Source organism: Eutrigla gurnardus (assembly GCF_963514095.1).
Source record: "Eutrigla gurnardus genome assembly, chromosome: 14".
Taxonomy (NCBI): Eukaryota; Metazoa; Chordata; class Actinopteri; order Perciformes; family Triglidae; genus Eutrigla; species Eutrigla gurnardus.
The window spans coordinates 18,062,421-18,079,857 of NC_139937.1; the positions used below are offsets into that span (position 1 = coordinate 18,062,421).

Below are 17,437 nucleotides of genomic sequence, written 5' to 3' on the forward strand. Positions count from 1 at the left end.
GTGTTCTGCCCTCACAGAAAAATAAAGGGCTCATTCAGTCGGGGACAATGACACACACACACAAGGCGATGTATGCTGAACACATACATGCTGCAGCTCGAGACAATGGCAAGAGAATGCACGCAAGCATACGTTGAACACAAAGTCATACAGTGGTACTGTGCCTGGGTGCTCCCTTTGCACGTTCTCTCTGGCCCTGGGTGTTTCCACACAACGCGCTGATGCAGAGGGAGGCCTTCTGACCTATAAACCGGCCGAGCCAGATAGGTGAGGAACACCATGTGCACACGCAGCAGTATTTCCTGCAGGATGTTTTGTAGATCACTGGACTTCTAAACACGTCGGAGCCAGTTTGAGTGCAGCAGTTTAAAACTTAATACTTGCGATACAATAGTGCCATCAATTCACTACGGTATTAGATACATGAGCTCATGTAGTTTTAACATACAATACCTAAGAATCTTATGGAACCATCATTCTATTTAAGTGTTTGTCTGTGTGGGTAATGTTCCAGTGGCCGTGGCCCATCACAGTTAAATGAGGCAAACACTACATACATGCATTGGCAGCAGAGTCTGTGTACAATGGTGCATTTGTGTATGTGAATGTGCACATGTGCTGTGTTGTTAATCTTTGCCAGCTGTGCATGGCAGTCCCCCTGACCTCTGACCGCTGTGTTGGAGCCAATGTGGGCTGCGGGCCTGGAGGTCTCTAGGAGCTGGGACCTCTTAGCATGATTACACTCATTAAGCCAGCACTCTGCAATGACTGATTGGCAACAGGCTTCATTACCCCTTCTCTCCTTTGTGGATCAGTACAGGTCTCATTTATTAGAGAGAGACGTCGGTGCAGGGAATCAGGAGTAGGGGCGAAGGCTTGGCCTTTTTTTTTTTTATTAGTGTCGGCTTACTTCCGCACCCCGAACACGCAGCTGATGGTTAAAGATGGTCTCCTTCCTTTCATTCTTTACTTGCACCGAACATGTCACATAGAGTATCCGAGCACAAGTTCAGTAAGAGTTAAAAAGAGCTGAATCCATGAAGGAGCTGATGCCCTCAACAAGCCTTCTAATGCTTTGGTTTTTATGCATTTGATTCACTGTGACACGGCAGAACAAGACACTCATTCATTACTCAATCGAAAAAACAAGACTATGAAATATTAGACTAACCTCTATTAACGTCAAGCATGTCCACATGCACAAATTAGGGCACACGCTAGCACATAAACACATAAACACACACACACACACACACACACACACACACACACACACACACACACACACACACACACACACACACACACACACACACACACACACACACACACACACACACACACACACACAGTGGGAGTGTAATCCTCTCAACAGGAGTGGGAATTTCACAGCGGCCGTGGGAGCGGCAGACCAAGATGACGCATGTGGACTGTGGTTGTGTCCCCTTAGCGGAAAGCCAACACAAACGCACATGTCCACACACACACACACACACACACACACACATCCCCTCACTTCCACACGCACAGACACACACACACGGACACACTTCCACACACAATGCAACAGTGCTGATTAAGGGAATTTCCACCATGTGCATGGCAGACAGGAAAGAATAAGATCACTGAGCTACAAATAATAATTACAAAGGCAAAGTGATAAAAAGAACACTTCAAAACAGGCGTGCCTTTTCATGTGTGTGAGCATGTGTGTGTGTATGCTAATTGCCACATGCCGACTGTGGTCTCCATTATTAGCAGACTCCAGGTTTTCTCCATATGAAGGGCACATGGTGGCCTGCTCTCCAGCAGTTTGCTCCATATGGGGACCGTTACCATTCACACCTGTGTGTGTGTGCCTCCCTTATAACTCCATTAATCTTTAGTGCCATTAATCCTCCTGCCACATTACTGCTATCGTACATCTTGCAAGGCTTTATTCCCAGAGTCTCTTGCAGTGACGGACTGACGACAGCTCCCGTGTCAAATCAGGTGACCACATGGCCGTAGGTGTGTGCATGTGTGTTGACTGTCCTTCCCACTCGAAGCCTGACGTGACGCTGCTCAACGGGAAACTCCTGTGCAGAAAACTTTCTGATAATCAGCCTCTAAGGCCGGTCCATCAGAGGCCACTAAGACCCGCTATATATACGCACTTCCTGCAGCCTAAGCTCCAAATCTGTTACGGCTCTAGAGGATGGACATGCTATAAATAAACGGCTTGTCTACAAGTATCCTCATTCATATTCTTTTCTCTCTAATTCAGGAATCCTAAATCCAGACTCGAAGGCCGAATGTGTCTATGTGTGTGCGTTGGTCACATGCACACATTAGTAGTCCCTGTTAATTCCCTCTGTGCCCATAGGGTGCCATCTGTATCTGACATTAACTTAATCTCACCAATGTAAAAGGCCAGTGTTGAGTGCTGAGAGGTGATTGTGTAATAGCGTGGATCACAAGATTGATTAGATGCATCTTTTTTTGGATGAATCAAACAATATTGTGACCTAATAAGTCATTGTGAAATCTAAAAGCACAACAAAATCAGAACCATCTGTTGTGTAGCTCAGTTTTATTTTATTTTATGGGACTTTCTTCCTCGTTTCTCGCAATAGCCCAACTATTGTTCTGGTCTTGAAGCAATTTGCTTTATCGATCCAATTTGATTTACCTCATACTTGGCAAACCCAATTTGGAGGTCAGTTGAGCAGATTCAACCAACTATCAGATACAAATTAATAAGTCACAATAAGCGTGCGACCGAAGTCCAACACAGATCATAAAGTCAATCCATTAGGGTGAGTCATATCAAAGCACCCAACTAATGGTGTTTAAATGGCATACTTTCATGTGATATTTATACTTGAACTTGAAGCTACGGGTCACGACTTAAACTGTGTAAAACCACTCAGAAGGCTTGGCTGAGCCAACCAAAAGGTGTAAGGGTATGACCCGCCAGATGGGTCAGTGTGGTAACTTTACTTAGAGCTAAACTTGTCCAGGTCAGAAGCGTGTGAAGGCATGCGCCCAGTGTCACTCTTACGATATCTACACTTATTATAGACTTGGTTAAGTGCTATTAGTGCCTTGGCAGGCACTACTAAAGCAATGTCTGGGTGAAACAGAGCCAGAGAGTTACACCTACTGGTGTCTGTGGGCCTGAATGAAATACTTCCAGCAGGTCATTGCTATAAATGAAATTAAATACCATTCATCTCTTCCATCGTTCCACTGCAGAACCTTTTCGTTTAGCTGTTTCAATGACCTCCACCATCTCCTCTCATCTCTCACTGAAGGCATGAGGGCATAATGCTCTATATTATTAAGAATAAAGGTATGCAGGTCTTCAGAGTCTAACTCTTACACAACTAGGCTTAGGAGTTCCTTCAAGTTTTCCTTCCACCACTCGACAATATCACGAGCAGAGGTCAGCAGTCCTCCTCCCCTGCTGAGAAGAGCCTGGGAAAAGGCACTGCATGTCCTCCTTGAATTATCTGGAAAAGGAGCAATTTCATCCCCTGTCCATTAGTTGGAACCCAGAGACGGTGCTATCTCAGGCTTCATTCCCCACCAACGAGATGACATTACACATTCCGAGAGCCGGCAGCCAGTCAGTCGGTTCATCAAGGCCTCTGCTCTCCATGCACTAGAACCCTACACTTCCCCGGGTGGGCCAACCTCCCACAAGACTGTGGCTCCGTGTTAACGGAGTCGGGAGACTGGACGACAAGCTCACTCATCAGGCCTGGTGTCGGAGGGAGTTGCTGATTCATAAAGGTCTTTAAATCAGTCCAAGTACGGCCCTTAACCAGTCAGTAATATTAATATTTCTTCTATGAAGTTAATTTTCTTCCATCGATTAATTGCAGAGTGGATTTATATTCACGCCCTGGCTATTCCAAATATCGTTTTTTGTAAATTTGTCACCAGTGAATAAGTCATTCAACGGGTGCACGTGGGCCCTTTAAATATTAGCATAATGGTAAATGTTCTTGTGAATACGTAACCTTGTCATGTCCACAGCCTTGCCATAATCATGAGCTCATCTGGTGTATTTACTGGTCTCCACAGAGGAGAAGTCAAAGGTCAGAAACGGGAGCAAATAACTATGAACGAATACACGCTCCCACATCAGAAACGTAATGAATCAGACATATTCAGCGCGTTCCTCTGTCATCGTACCTGAGTGCCCTGCTCAGCTTATCGTAGTTCATTTGGGGTTTACACTTCCTGGCCCCCCACAGCCGGGCCACTTCATCTGGGTCCTTGATGACAAACTCGCCATAGTCCCCCTGCCAGGCGATGACATCGTGATACTCTTCTTTCCTGAGCAGCTCCAGGATGAAGTGCCACAGCTGGATCTGCCGGGACCCGGGGCTGGACTCCGGCTTGTAAGCCCATTCTGGGAAGGCGATCCCTGTAAAAGAGAGATAGCGTGGGAGGGTTAGTGTGCGTCAAATAACAGTGAATGATGTTGTGGAGAGCACATGTTATAAATTAAAACAGAAAAAAACAAAAACACATATTTTTTGCTGACAAAACTGCTTCTAAAATTGAACAACTGAGTGACACAGAGCCCTGAAACCCTGTTCTGTTCTGTAGAGAAACTCACACTGCTTTAAAGCCAGGAAAAAGAAAATACTAACATGTGATTACAATTAGAAAGCTGCAGTCGTAGCTGCTTCAGATGAGTGGACTGGAGGAGTTTGGGTGTCCAAGTAAAGATCACATACAGCAGAGCAGCTGAGTCAAGAACTTTTTCCGAGCTATTTGTCTTTTATTGAAGGAGTTTGACGCCGTGGTGAGCAAAAAGAGGAAGGGCAGGATAAAATAAAGCACTTCAAACAAGAGCATGAGAAGCACTTAAACGTGCCTCAACCTGTTGCATCTGCATAACTTCAATTGGCTTCATCTGACAAGACCGTCTAAGAGGACATGGATCCGCATTAAGCTGGTTACCGGGTTTTTCTCACCGCAAAATAGCGTTTTTCCCAAGCGGCCGCATACATTCTGAAATGCTGCCTTGGTCTTTCAGCATGTACTGCATAAGCCAGTCCAGTGAGTGACGCCGGCCGTGTGCCAGTAGTAGTTAAGATGACAACCTTTATTAACCACGATTATTATTTGTTTTGGCAGACGTCTAAATTATAAAACAATGATGTTATCGTTGCAGCTGGCGGTTTGGGAATGACAGCAGGTTAACGGGTAGTTATTATGGGCTGTCATTAAATAAGTATTTCATGCTTGTTCAATTGGCTGACAACAGAAACATAATAAATATGTACATATAATATGTATGCAACTATAATATGAATTCGGCTGTCTTAAAACACAGTATAGGTGACCAGCGAGAGCAGGAGGACACCGAACTTTCTGTTTCACTTTTTCTGTGTTTTATGTTTTTTTTAATGTCAATATGGCCGATTATACAGCACAGCTGTTTTGACCATAAAACAATGCTTTGGTCAGCTCGGCTGTCTGTCTCACCCCTTTTACCAGATGTTGGCTGTGATCCTGTTTGTTTTTCTGCTGAATTAAAAGAGGCCGCTGAATGAGTTTTGGCCCGTTTTATGTTATTCAGGTGTTTCATTGTGGACAGAGGTTTCTACTAAAACCACCTAGCAACGCTTGTGAAAATGTAGACATCTTAATGGGGTGGTGGACTCAAGGTTTTTGTAAAAAAAAAAAAAACGCATACCAACGCAGCTCTTCACACACACACACACACACACACGCACACACACACACACAGCGCAATACTGAAAGTTGTAATGTTAGTGGGTTTCATGGAACAGTTCGGCACATAAAAAAAAAAACCTTTCCACCTCTCCTCCACCTCTTTCCTCTCATGCAGTCATTCTTTCCAATGACTGGAGGAAAACAACATGGCCAGTCATCTCTCCAGTCTATCCCTCCATCTCTCTCTCTCTCTCCACCTGCTTCTCGAAGGAAACGCAGAGTAAGAGACAGAACGAGACTGTGGGCGTGGGTATATGACTGTTTGTATGAGCATGTGTGTGCCCAAATGTACGAGTTAGAAGGAGTTTCTGTGCCAGTGCTCGTGTTTGAAAATGTTTATGCAAGTCTCCCACCAACATTCTGTCGAACTGGGTGGTCAAGAAAATTTTGACACGACTGAGCAAAATAGACTATTACGGTGTAATATTCAGCTAGATATAGACCAGAGTGGATTTTGTTTGATCCACGATAATCCTCACAGCACCGTTTATGCAAGGAGTTCTCAAAGAAACAGCATCCACCCTTATGGAGTGTCGTGTTTTAAAGGATATTTAATGCTGCTTGTGTTTGGTGCAAAAATGGTTGCGTGTTAAATTACAGTGAATAGCCAGAAATGTTTATATGTTAGATATACAAGTACACTTATCCCCTATTGTATTGTATTTAATTACAACACATATTGAGTTACATATATCGAGGAAGTATATGAAACGCCTAAATATAACGCAGTATTTGTTCTCTATTACAGGATTACTGTTTTACAAGGTGGTACGTGGTTTACATTATGACTTCCTTCTTTGGCAGGAAACGGAAAGACATTTAAGGCTAGCATGATACCAATGTTTGCATTGCATGTTAAAGTTCCACATGCAAATGGTAACAGAGGAAATGAGACAAGCTGGGCTGGAGATTGGAAAACAAACGGGCCCAAATCAACAGATTATGGATGTGCAGACTTGTCAATGGATTTGCAGGATGACAGCCTGAGGCAGAGATAGATAGCCTTGATAATCTCTGCTGCACTAGCCTGTTCTGACCATTTAGTCACTGTTGCATAACACTAAATAATGCTGATAGCACATCTGCCAGACGTTTATGAATCTGTACGTTCATCAACACGAGTTAACAACTTTATATCTATGAGAAAAAGACCCACCAGACACAGTTTTTGTTAAAAAATAAAGTAAATTCCTCATCATCATTTCTTGCCGGTATTCATCTCATCGCAGTGACGTATTTGCAAGGCATGGTCAATGAACGAGTCACTTTGTCCCACCTACTCAGGAGTCATTCAAAATAAAGATTTTTGAATATAAGTCAAACAACGTGCCGACACATTTTCCCTCTCCGTATTCCAAGACAGGATTTTATCAGCGTTGAACATAACGCAGATAGTAGGCGGCTAATGAGGCAGTCAGCAAGCAGGCTGTGCGGGCAGCTTAGCTATAGATTATTGTTCTTTATAACAAACATCGCAATGTGTGAAGTGTGAAAACACAATGGGTGTAAAACGACATGAACTCTGCCGTCTGTGATTGTAATTTCTCAGACTTTCCAAACCTTCTCCAAGTAGGTAGCATTTAGCATGCAAATGAAACAACACTCACTCGCTGTCATTTTCTTTCCTTTTTCTCTTCCCACCCTCCTCCTCCTCCTCCTCCTCCTCTTTCACTTTCCAATATTCAAACAAACACTTGTTGCACGATCAAGCCCCGAGCGAGCTACAATCACACAGGCGGACGCTCTGCAACATACTGGCCCAGTTGAGCCTCCAACAATAACACATAATCACCCACACGCACTCCTACTGCGAAGGACAACACATTCTTTCCAGACATAGCAAACTGATGATGACTGTGTCAAGACGAGTCAAGATGCGAGTGGTCAGATCGCCAATTTGGCTGCGATGGATAAATGAGTAGTTTTAGGACCATGTCCTAACCAAACAATAAATATCAGAAGAAAACAACATCACAGCTTATAAAGAGTTTGTGTAAATGTGAAGTCGTTGACTTTGGGAGCATGTGAACGTCTGTCTAGATGCATCTGTAATGATCTTTTTGACTTTGGCACGGACCACAGAGGTCACACACACACACACACACACACACACACCACACACACACACACACTTCAGGTCCCTGAAATGGATCCCATGTAAATACTTGGAGGACTGGCAGCCGGGCTGCGAGGGAATGAAGGTAAGAGGACATTCATTACCTGAAATCAAGCATTAGTCACTGTCATAAGCGTATAAAAAAGTGACCACAGTGTGTGTGTGTGTGAGAGAGAAAAAGGGTGAGAGGGAGTGAGAGAGAACCGTTAGGGATTATGTTTAGAGGAATGCTGAGAGCAAGAACAGGTGCCTTTGTCCTTCTATCCACCCAGAGTCCAACGCAGGCCGAGCCGCCCTGACTCACGCTGGATCAGCTATCACACTCGCTCTGATCCGTTTCATCAGCCTTGTGCATCCGATGGGAGAATTTCAACAAGGAATTTTTGGAATCTGTGCGTCTGTGTGTATGATCTGTGTATGTAGTTAGGACGAGGAAGAGAAAATAGAGCAGCAGGGAAGAGCCTGAGGAGCACGACCTCACCCCCTCCACCACACTTAACCTCTCTGACCTCGACTCTCCCTCTCTTTGGCTCCTTTCCTCCCTCACCCCCCACCCTCCCAGGGGAGACACCAGATAGCCATTACAGCATGCATGCGCAAGACTCACACTCTCACACAGACATACATATAGACAGACGAGGCATCAATAATGTAGAGACTGGTGTGGAGGGGTGCGCCTAATCTCTGGCCTGGGACACAAGAGAGTGCAAGTGCGTCAAGAGGTGTGTGTGTGTGTGTGTGTGTGTGTGTGTGTGTGTGTGTGTGTGTGTGTGTGTGTGTGTGTGTGTGTGTTGAAAAAAAGTGAGGGGCAGGTGGTAGAAAGTGATGCAAAGGGGACGAAGAGGAGGAGGATGAAGGGAGGGAGTGCAAGAGGAGGGGGGGGGGGGGTCAGAGTGAAAGAGAAGAAGGCAAGATGAGATGGGGTGAACACTAGGACAAGTGGAGAACCGAGAAAAGAAAGTAGGAGGAAAAAGAGACGGGGGAGGGAGATCGGGGAAACAAAAGTGGGAAGAGAGAGAAAGAGAGACAATGGCAGGAGTGGGAGAGGAGCAAGGGGGTGGATGGAGGGAAGGGAGGGGGGAGGTTAAGGGAGCGATGAGATCATAGCTCGTCTGGTAGTCTGTTGTCATCCAGATCAGATTGCTTATCCCCCCCACCTCCTCCTCCTCCTTTTCCCTCCTCCTCCTCCTCCCCACTCCCCTCCCCTCCTCCTCTCTAGGCCTGCGGATGCCTCTTTTCCTCTGTGTGATCTTGGTGGCAGGCCCCTAGCAGACTTCCAACTCCGCTGCTATTCCAGCTATGTGCGCCGCCACTCACCAGTTCAACAATGACCTCCACTCTCTCACACACCGCCAGAGCAAAGGGGGGGGGGGGGGGGGGGGGGGGGGGAGATGAAAGCAAGAAGAGTGGAAGAGAAAGAAAGGAAAGACAATTTTACAAAAGCCTTGAGAAGATGAAGGAACCGGGTGCTGCGTTAAGGCTGGGTAAAGGGCAACTTCTTGGTCAACTTCAATAGACAACATTGAAGGTTTGTCTGTGTTCGTGTCTCCTGGAGTTCATCATTCACCTCATGCATCATCGCGGTTTCTATCATCTTTACTTTTCATAGTGTATGTTTTCTTCTGAGACAAAACACAACTTACAGCTGAAACAACTATTTACTAGCAAAAAAATGTCTAACATTCTCTGGCTCCAGCTTTACAAATGCGACGAGTCGCTGCTTTTCCTTTGACATATGATACGACGTTGATGGTACCCCGTGGTGTTTTTGGCCAGTCGTAGCAACACAATAGGCTACATGTCTCTGCTGCAAGTTTCTAATATTCATAAACATTTGATAGCTGTTCTACACCCCAATTTGTTTTTAGCAACATACCAGGAAAGGTGAGGAAAAAGAAGATGCTAAATGCCCTTAATTTAAGAAGACTGCTACAAACAAACATGGATGTAAACAAGGCAGGCTTTGTTTTATGAGGAAATAAATATCTACACACAATGCATTTGGGAGAAAAAGTGCCAGTTTACAAGAAAACTCCACAGGGTACCTTTAACGGAATACCTTTGGTCTGTTGGATGAATAAAATTAAGTAATTTTAAGATCTCCGGCTCTGGAAAACTTTAATGGACATTCTCTAAACTGTTTTCTGGCATTTTATTGGTGAACTGCTTCATCAATTAATTGAAAGAAAAAAAATGGATATAGTCGTTTCAGCTCTAAGAGATTTGACTCAAAGCCATGAGTGACGACTGGATCACAGACCTGGGACTGGGTTGCCAAGGATAGAGAGCTGATGGGAAGGAGGCAGAGACAGACGGGCAGTCAGACAAAGTAGTAGAGTGAGAAAAGAGATGAGGAGGAGAGATTCCCAGAGCTGTGAGTACTACTCAGCAGCAAATCAACTGACAGGCCTGTGCCAAACTAACAGTGGAGTGCAGACTCAGGATTTTTATACAGGGCCGGGGCCTCTGAACAGCCATTAGCAGCAGTTGGCTAGCACCGTACTACTTTAACCCAACTCAACTTTAGCGTGGATGTGGGAAACGACGTGGGTGAGGGGGGGTGAGGTCACCGTCGGCTCTGAGAGTCTGGAAAAGCACTAAAAATTGAGAGTCGACAGTCAGTATTTGCCCATAGCACATTCGTGCACAATCATTTTCATACACAGCCTTGTCTTTGTCGCTGCTGCTCGGATAAGTGAAACTGCCTGAAGCGCCGAGCTCGGAGAACAGAGAGGACAGAAACACAAGACCAGGAGGTGGAGGGGAGGGATGGAGGTATAATAAAAGCCTTGGAGGGTGAGAGAGAGAGAAAGTAAGAGTGAAAGGAGGAGGGTGGGCTCCACAGGGGAAGGAGTAGGGTAATCAGAGCCCATACGCTTGAATCCCAAAGTGTCTGGACTCTTCCCACCAAGTCCATTAAAAATTCATTAGGCCTATACTCGAGGAAGACTAGAAAATGAGACACAAACAGAGAAAGACAGGGACACAGGAGTGACAGAGACAGCAAGAAGTTGGGAATTATTTAGAAGGGCAAGTTTTAACTGAATATGTATTTATTAAAAATACTAAATGGGATAATTTTTCTAGTTAGATTATTACCTGCAATGCTAAATTACGTCTTGGGCTGCAACCAATGATGATTGATATTGATTTTATTATGGATTAACCTGCTTTTTCCTCAGTTAACTGATTTAAGTGGCTACAAAAGTTTAGAAAATAGTGAAAAATGTTCATACAATTGCCCCTGAACTAAAGATAAGGTCTGCAAACTGATTGTGTTTTGTCTGGCCGTCCCAGAAATGCAATTTTTGCTTTTGTGCAGACAACGAAAAAAAAAAACTGAAAAAAAATGAATATACAAGTTCTCAACCTTGAAACATTTTCCATTACATTTTCGGTCGATCCACTTATTATTGCATCAGACTTTGCTTGTTGTCTAATAACTGGATTTTCTAACGAAATGTTAGAGTTGAGAACATTTTGTTTTCTACAAGTGACGGCTTCTTTGCAACTCATGTCTATTAAAGAAGAATCAGACGTTTGGAACTGCCACGGGTGGAAACAGCTCGTGAAGATGCAGATAAGAGGAATAACAGCTGACTGTTCTGCTTAGTTTTACGTTCGAATTTCACACTGGTTTACATCAAATTCTGCAGAACTTGAGTTTGATGATGATAAATAAGAAGGCAAGCTGTTTGGTTGACGACCCGAGCTTGTGATCATTGGTTTATTGAAACAAGCAAAGTCGATTTTTCACTTGTTTGGAAACAATCTCGTGGGTTGAATGTGAAAATGTGGGTTGTGAATAATCCAGATGGAGACTTATTTCCCTTTGAGGAACTGTCAAGAGCCAAGTGTGTCCTTGCCCCCTGCCTCACCTGAGTACCAGGGGGTTAAACACACATAACACAGTAAAAACATGTAAGCCTCGCAGGCTGCTCAACTATTCTTCGAGGTCATCCACAGTCGACATTTTCTATAGGCTCTTACTCACAAGCCATATAGCAGCAGAAGAGAGAAGGAGCAAGAGGGAAGAGTGCTTTGTGCCCTTGGAGGGGCCAAAAATAGCACCAAACACACTTACACACACACACACACACACACACACACACACACACACTGGGGTTATTGTTCAACAGTGTGAGAGAACACACAACATGGATGGGCAGAAGAGCGAAAGTACTGAAAGAGGAAGAGGCGATGAGGGAACAAGTGGGACAGGGAATGAGAAGGATATGACGTAAGATCTGTATAGTTTGTCCTCCGGTGAACAGACAAGACGTCTTTTCCAGGAAATAGTAGGGGAGGAGCAATAAAAGGGGGGAAAAAAAACGTCCATAGGGATGCTCTCTTCCAGAACAATCTCCTTTCCTGCAACCCTCCACATCTAGTTCACATGCTCAACTGCTAGACTAAACTTGTTAAGTCACATTGTTCAAGATAGTTGGTGACATGAGTTTGAGGTGATTTTTTTTTTTTTTTTACAGAAAACTTTGACAAGACAAGAAGGAAGTTTTAAGTTCATTTTCAGCAGCAGTGAAAGAAATATAGGCATTTGGCTGAGCAAATCAATAAAGTTATAGCATTTTTTTTTCCTGATTCTTCTATCCTCAACACTAGGTGCAGCTAACTCAGTGAATATTTGATCACCTTGGGGTCTCTGGTTTCCAAAGAGGCTGAGCTGATTTAAGCTGCGAGGACCCCAGTGGTCTCTAACCACGTGGGACAGCTAAACACACGCGACAGCCTCAACTAGACACCTATCCAGCTTCCCCACACAGGAACTGGAAAGCTAAAAGAGCAAAAAGTCACAAATGCATGCGGGACGAGCACCATGTGAAGGAAAAAAAAAAAAAAATAGTGAGCAATGTCCGCACACAAACACACGTAAAGCCCCTTGGGCATTGGACTCGGGTGGGCTGGACAACTGGACTCTTCTCGGCGTAATCACACTCATAAACAGGTCTGGTGGGAGAGCGTGTGTTTGTGTGTACATGTGATCCCAGGGGGGCGTTAAGAACAGCAGAATAATATTGTGTCAGTGAGAGACGACTCCTGTTGCTCTCAGGGCTCTGTTAGGTGTATTTACTCTCACCAAAGTGGCGCACTGCTCCCAGGACATTGACCTCCTAACCTCTTGTCATTTTTTCTGTATTAATATTAAACAACAATGGTATTATAATCCGTGGATAGTTTCAGCTTGTCAAAGACAAGTATCTGTGAAGCATATTTCATGGATGGTAGGCAAACTTCTGATGCCCATGATGGATGGCATTATAGAAAGGGATGCAATAGTCAGAGCCTTCATCTTTCTTTGCAGCTTTCCACCCGAGTTTCACGTGTGCATCTAAGCTTAAAAACATGTTCACGTTCCCATGATGGGCTAATCACGTTCTTCAAAGTTCCTTTAAGGGAAGTGCTATAAAGACTTAACACGGCCATGTTACAGGCCACAGGCGCCTCTCTGCTCTTTCACTCTGTTGCTCCACCTCACACGCTGGTGTTAATGTACTTCTCCAGCCAACCAGCTTGGCAGAGAGCTGCCAGCTGATGCTTCACCTCGGGTTCAACAACACACGGCCTGCACTCACTGCTGCCTGTAAAGAGCGCGTTTGACTGCGTGCTCACCTCTGCGTGGAGGTGCAGCCATTACCTCAATATCTATAGCAACGGCCAAGGTAATCTTTTAGAGTCGATGTGGTATAACCCATCGAGCGATTCACGTCGACGGGCTGAACATTCATTCTTTTGAAAATACGAAATATTTTATTCTATATAATATACTTTCCAAATGTGAGTTTGAGAAAACGAATATCTTTGGGTTTTGGACTGCTTGAGGGATACAGTAATAAAAGATGTCAACATGGGAATAAAAAATGGGCATAATTCACAATTTCCTGACATATAGAGAACCATTCAATTGGAAAATTGAAAAAAAACATCACAGTTATTTAAGCAATGATACGAATAACGGGCAGTCATAGCACTTATCAATATGCACTGTGTGTTTGTAGTCACCGGGTCAAAGGGTGACTTTGCCACACAGGAGTAAATTAGATGTGGCATGATCACACCATACATCTGTCGGGGTGTGCGTCAAGAGAGAGGTGTCACTTTTGGGAGGTGGTTTCCTGGAATGTGGTACTAGAGCGGGACAGGATGTTAGCAACTGTTATGCACCACAACATCAGGTCTGTTTCCTGTGTGTGTGTGTGTGTCTGTTCATGCATGTCATTTCTGATACACGTTCAAATCTGGCAAGAATCAAAACCAACTCAATACGGAAACAAGTACTGGGAGGAGGCGATACGAGTTTGCTCAATCATTACTCAGATATAAAAAGATGATTTCTACTAGGGCTGAGATGATATGCTTTTGTATCGATCTCATCACGATACTTGGTTGCTGATTCTACTAAGTACTGCGAGTCGATAGTATGGGCGCTTGACGGGTGTCGGCGATCGATTCCGGCTAAGAAACATTGATTTTTTAAATCATCCCGACAAAAAAACCCTCTAAAACAATATGAGAATCTATTTTTCCCACCCCTAATTTCTACTCAGACATTATGCTTTCTTTGGATTAAAGAAAAACAGTGATAGAGCCACACAGACAAACTATTATAAGAATGCAACACTGACACACAGTTGTTGCATTATACTTCCACACGCACTCAGACCATGTCACTCACTCAGGTGTGCGTGTGACAGCAGGTACTGCAGATGAGCCAGGATTTCTAAACCTGAATGACACAGAGCTCAGATGTGCTGAAAAGACACACAGAACCAGAAAAACAAGTCCACAATAACAGCTCCAGACTAAAACACCCTGTGTGTGTGTGTGTATTTACGTGCGAGTGTGTGTCAGTGCGAACTCAGTGCGTGAATGATTTTGTAATTCAGCCTTCAGAACGCAAACTCTCCTGCATTCTCTCTCTCTCTCTCTCACACACACGCACACTCACTCTCTCACACTGTGTCCTAGCAACCAGACACTTAAGGCCTAAAAATAACCCCCCAGAAATGAACAGAACAAAAAAATAAAGCATAAACGGCAATTAATCCTTTCAAGCCTGGAACACGGACTCAAATAGACCAGGTATTAGAAAAAGGAAAGAGCAGGGCAGGAGCAAGCAGAGCGGGAGATGGAGACGCACGGAGAGAAAGGAGTGGGAGGCTGAAGCTGCCAGCAACAGGTAGTCGTCAGGAGACAGAGATCTGGGCTACATAAGTGTGTGTGTGTGTGTGTGTGTGCATAATGTGTGTATATGCACCCACTAGCCTTGGCTCGGAACAAGACAGAACTTTTCCGCTCTCTCCAAAAGCGAGGACTGCTCAAGGCAAACAAGGCTCCAGTGTAAACCAAGCCGGCGGTCCTGCAACAAGCTGGCAACAAGGCCCGTGTTAAACAGAGTTAGTGGAGAATAACATGCTACGCGTCGAAAACACTCAAGGCCTCGTTCTTCTTTGACGCCGAGCACCTCTATTGTGATTTTCTCTCCTCCTCCCCGCCTCTTCCTAGCACATTATGAAATAAACAACGTTATAAAACAACAAAGACAGCTGACTCATGGGCACGCACACAGCGGCCCGCTGTCTCGCGTCTGAAGCCGACGCATTCCACAGCGGATTAACGTTTCGAGATGCGCGATGGCGAGTGAGAGACAAAGCAGCGAGACACCTGATCGTTACACCAGACAACTACAGTTAAGGGGGAGTTCTTCTGCTTTTAAAACCAGACCAGGGCTGTGCTATGTATCTCTAGGCCTATCTGTTCTGTATCAGGGGATTTCTGGCATTGACGCATACGCAAGTCCTTCCTTGAAGTAAAACTGTTGCCAGGGCTGTGATTTTTAAACCATCTGACAGAAAAACTCAAAAAGCAAGTGAGATGCAAAGCTCAATCTGGAGACTACACATCAGATTTGGATTTATGTGTGTATGTGTTAATCCTAGGGATGATTATTTACAATTTTCATCAGTTGTTTAGGCTGCAAAATCATCAGAAATTAGTGAAGTTTCCTAGAGCTCAAGGCAGTGTCTACAAACCTGGACAAATGTGCCAGCTCAAGTTAAAACATTGTGTGGTCTGATGACGAGGCACGCTTATTTAGCATAATTTTAATTAATTTCCCCTGACTTGGGAGATTATTTAAAAAAAAAAGAGCTTTATGACTCACATTGCATCTCCATGTCCCAAACGGACTAATTGACTGGCTGGGTTTATTAGAGTTACATTAATATATAACTCATCATTCAGATGAAGCAGATTCCATTGGTCCCATTATCCTGTCAGGACTAAAATACAACTTTGATGGGACAATCTCTTCTGCATGGGGGATATTTTTTAAAAGTGAGCTTTGAACGACATCACATGCTCAGATATGAAGGTTATAAAAACTTTGCTATGTGCAAATACTGAGCTTGTTCTCTGGTGAATCAGACCTTTCTGAAAGGCTCGGTATGTGTCAAGGTGTAGTCGCCAGCCATTGAAATTCAAACACTGTATGAGACAGAAACGTGTCTCTCAAGTGCTTGCATCTTCACATCTTTTCAGATGACAGGGTGATGTCAACTAGGTGGTGAAACTTCAAGCCATTCAGTATTCAGTGACTTTGGCACGCACAAAATTTCTCATTTCCCAAAATAGCCTCACTGCAATCAAGGACCTTGCAAATGGCTTGAGCGTTTATCCTCTTGATAGTGACTGGACGTTGCCATACAACAGCAGCTGTGATTTACCCCAGATCATTCCTTAGAAATTGGGCATCACTATGCAGATTTGTTGACTGTCCCCAAGCTTTTCGACTGGATCGGTTGGGAACATACATTTACCTGCTGGTCGTAAAATTGCTAATTAAGTAAAGTAGTGACCCACCACTTGCCCAATTTATGCTGGGTTAGACTGGGTTAGTATAGTGTGTATAAATTGAGGCATCACTTCCATTTTCCTATCAGTATATGACACAGATCAGTCATGACCAATCACATACATATGGGAATGCTTATTTATAAGCTGATGCTTATTTATAGAAGATGATGCATTTATCTATTATCTACTGCTCTGTCGTTAGGATTCTGAATGCTCTGGTGGAATGGTCCTGAGGCAATGCATACTATTATTTATGAATATATTATGAATTTATCCAACCATATCTACGTTTTCTTGTGGAAACAACACATGATGCAACACCTCGCAGCTTTCGCAGGTTAAATTGCTACATGCTTCATGCTGCTATCAATGGGCAGATGCTACATGCAGGTTTATTGTGCTACTACCCGACTACATTACGTGACAATTATACATAAATGATGGGCACCACATCTAATTTTCTGGAGATTCATACTGCACTTCCTGTATTTTATTTCATTTGCCTTTAAAATTATGGATTCATATAACATAAACCAAACAGCTTATAGTTGCAGTGGTCGCATTCCCTGCCAAACAGCTTCCAGTTTTGTACACCAATAAATGCTTCTAGACACATTTAGCCTTTACTTTGCCCCTTGAGCATTCATTACCTGGACATCTTTCACTGAAATAAATAAGCTTAAGCTATGTTTCGTCCCCAAATAATTCCCT

General features: G+C 44.0%; 1 protein-coding gene across 1 annotated transcript in view; it reads right to left on the reverse strand.

Annotated features, from left to right (window-relative positions):
* The window catches only part of erfl3 (Ets2 repressor factor like 3), a 41,957-nt gene that overhangs the window by 8,418 nt on the left and 16,102 nt on the right, over positions 1-17,437 (reverse strand). Inside the window, exon 2 of the mRNA XM_084027807.1 lies at positions 4,183-4,417. Within this exon, the coding sequence (XP_083883933.1) occupies positions 4,183-4,417 (235 nt within the window). The remainder of the gene's footprint in view (positions 1-4,182; positions 4,418-17,437) is intronic.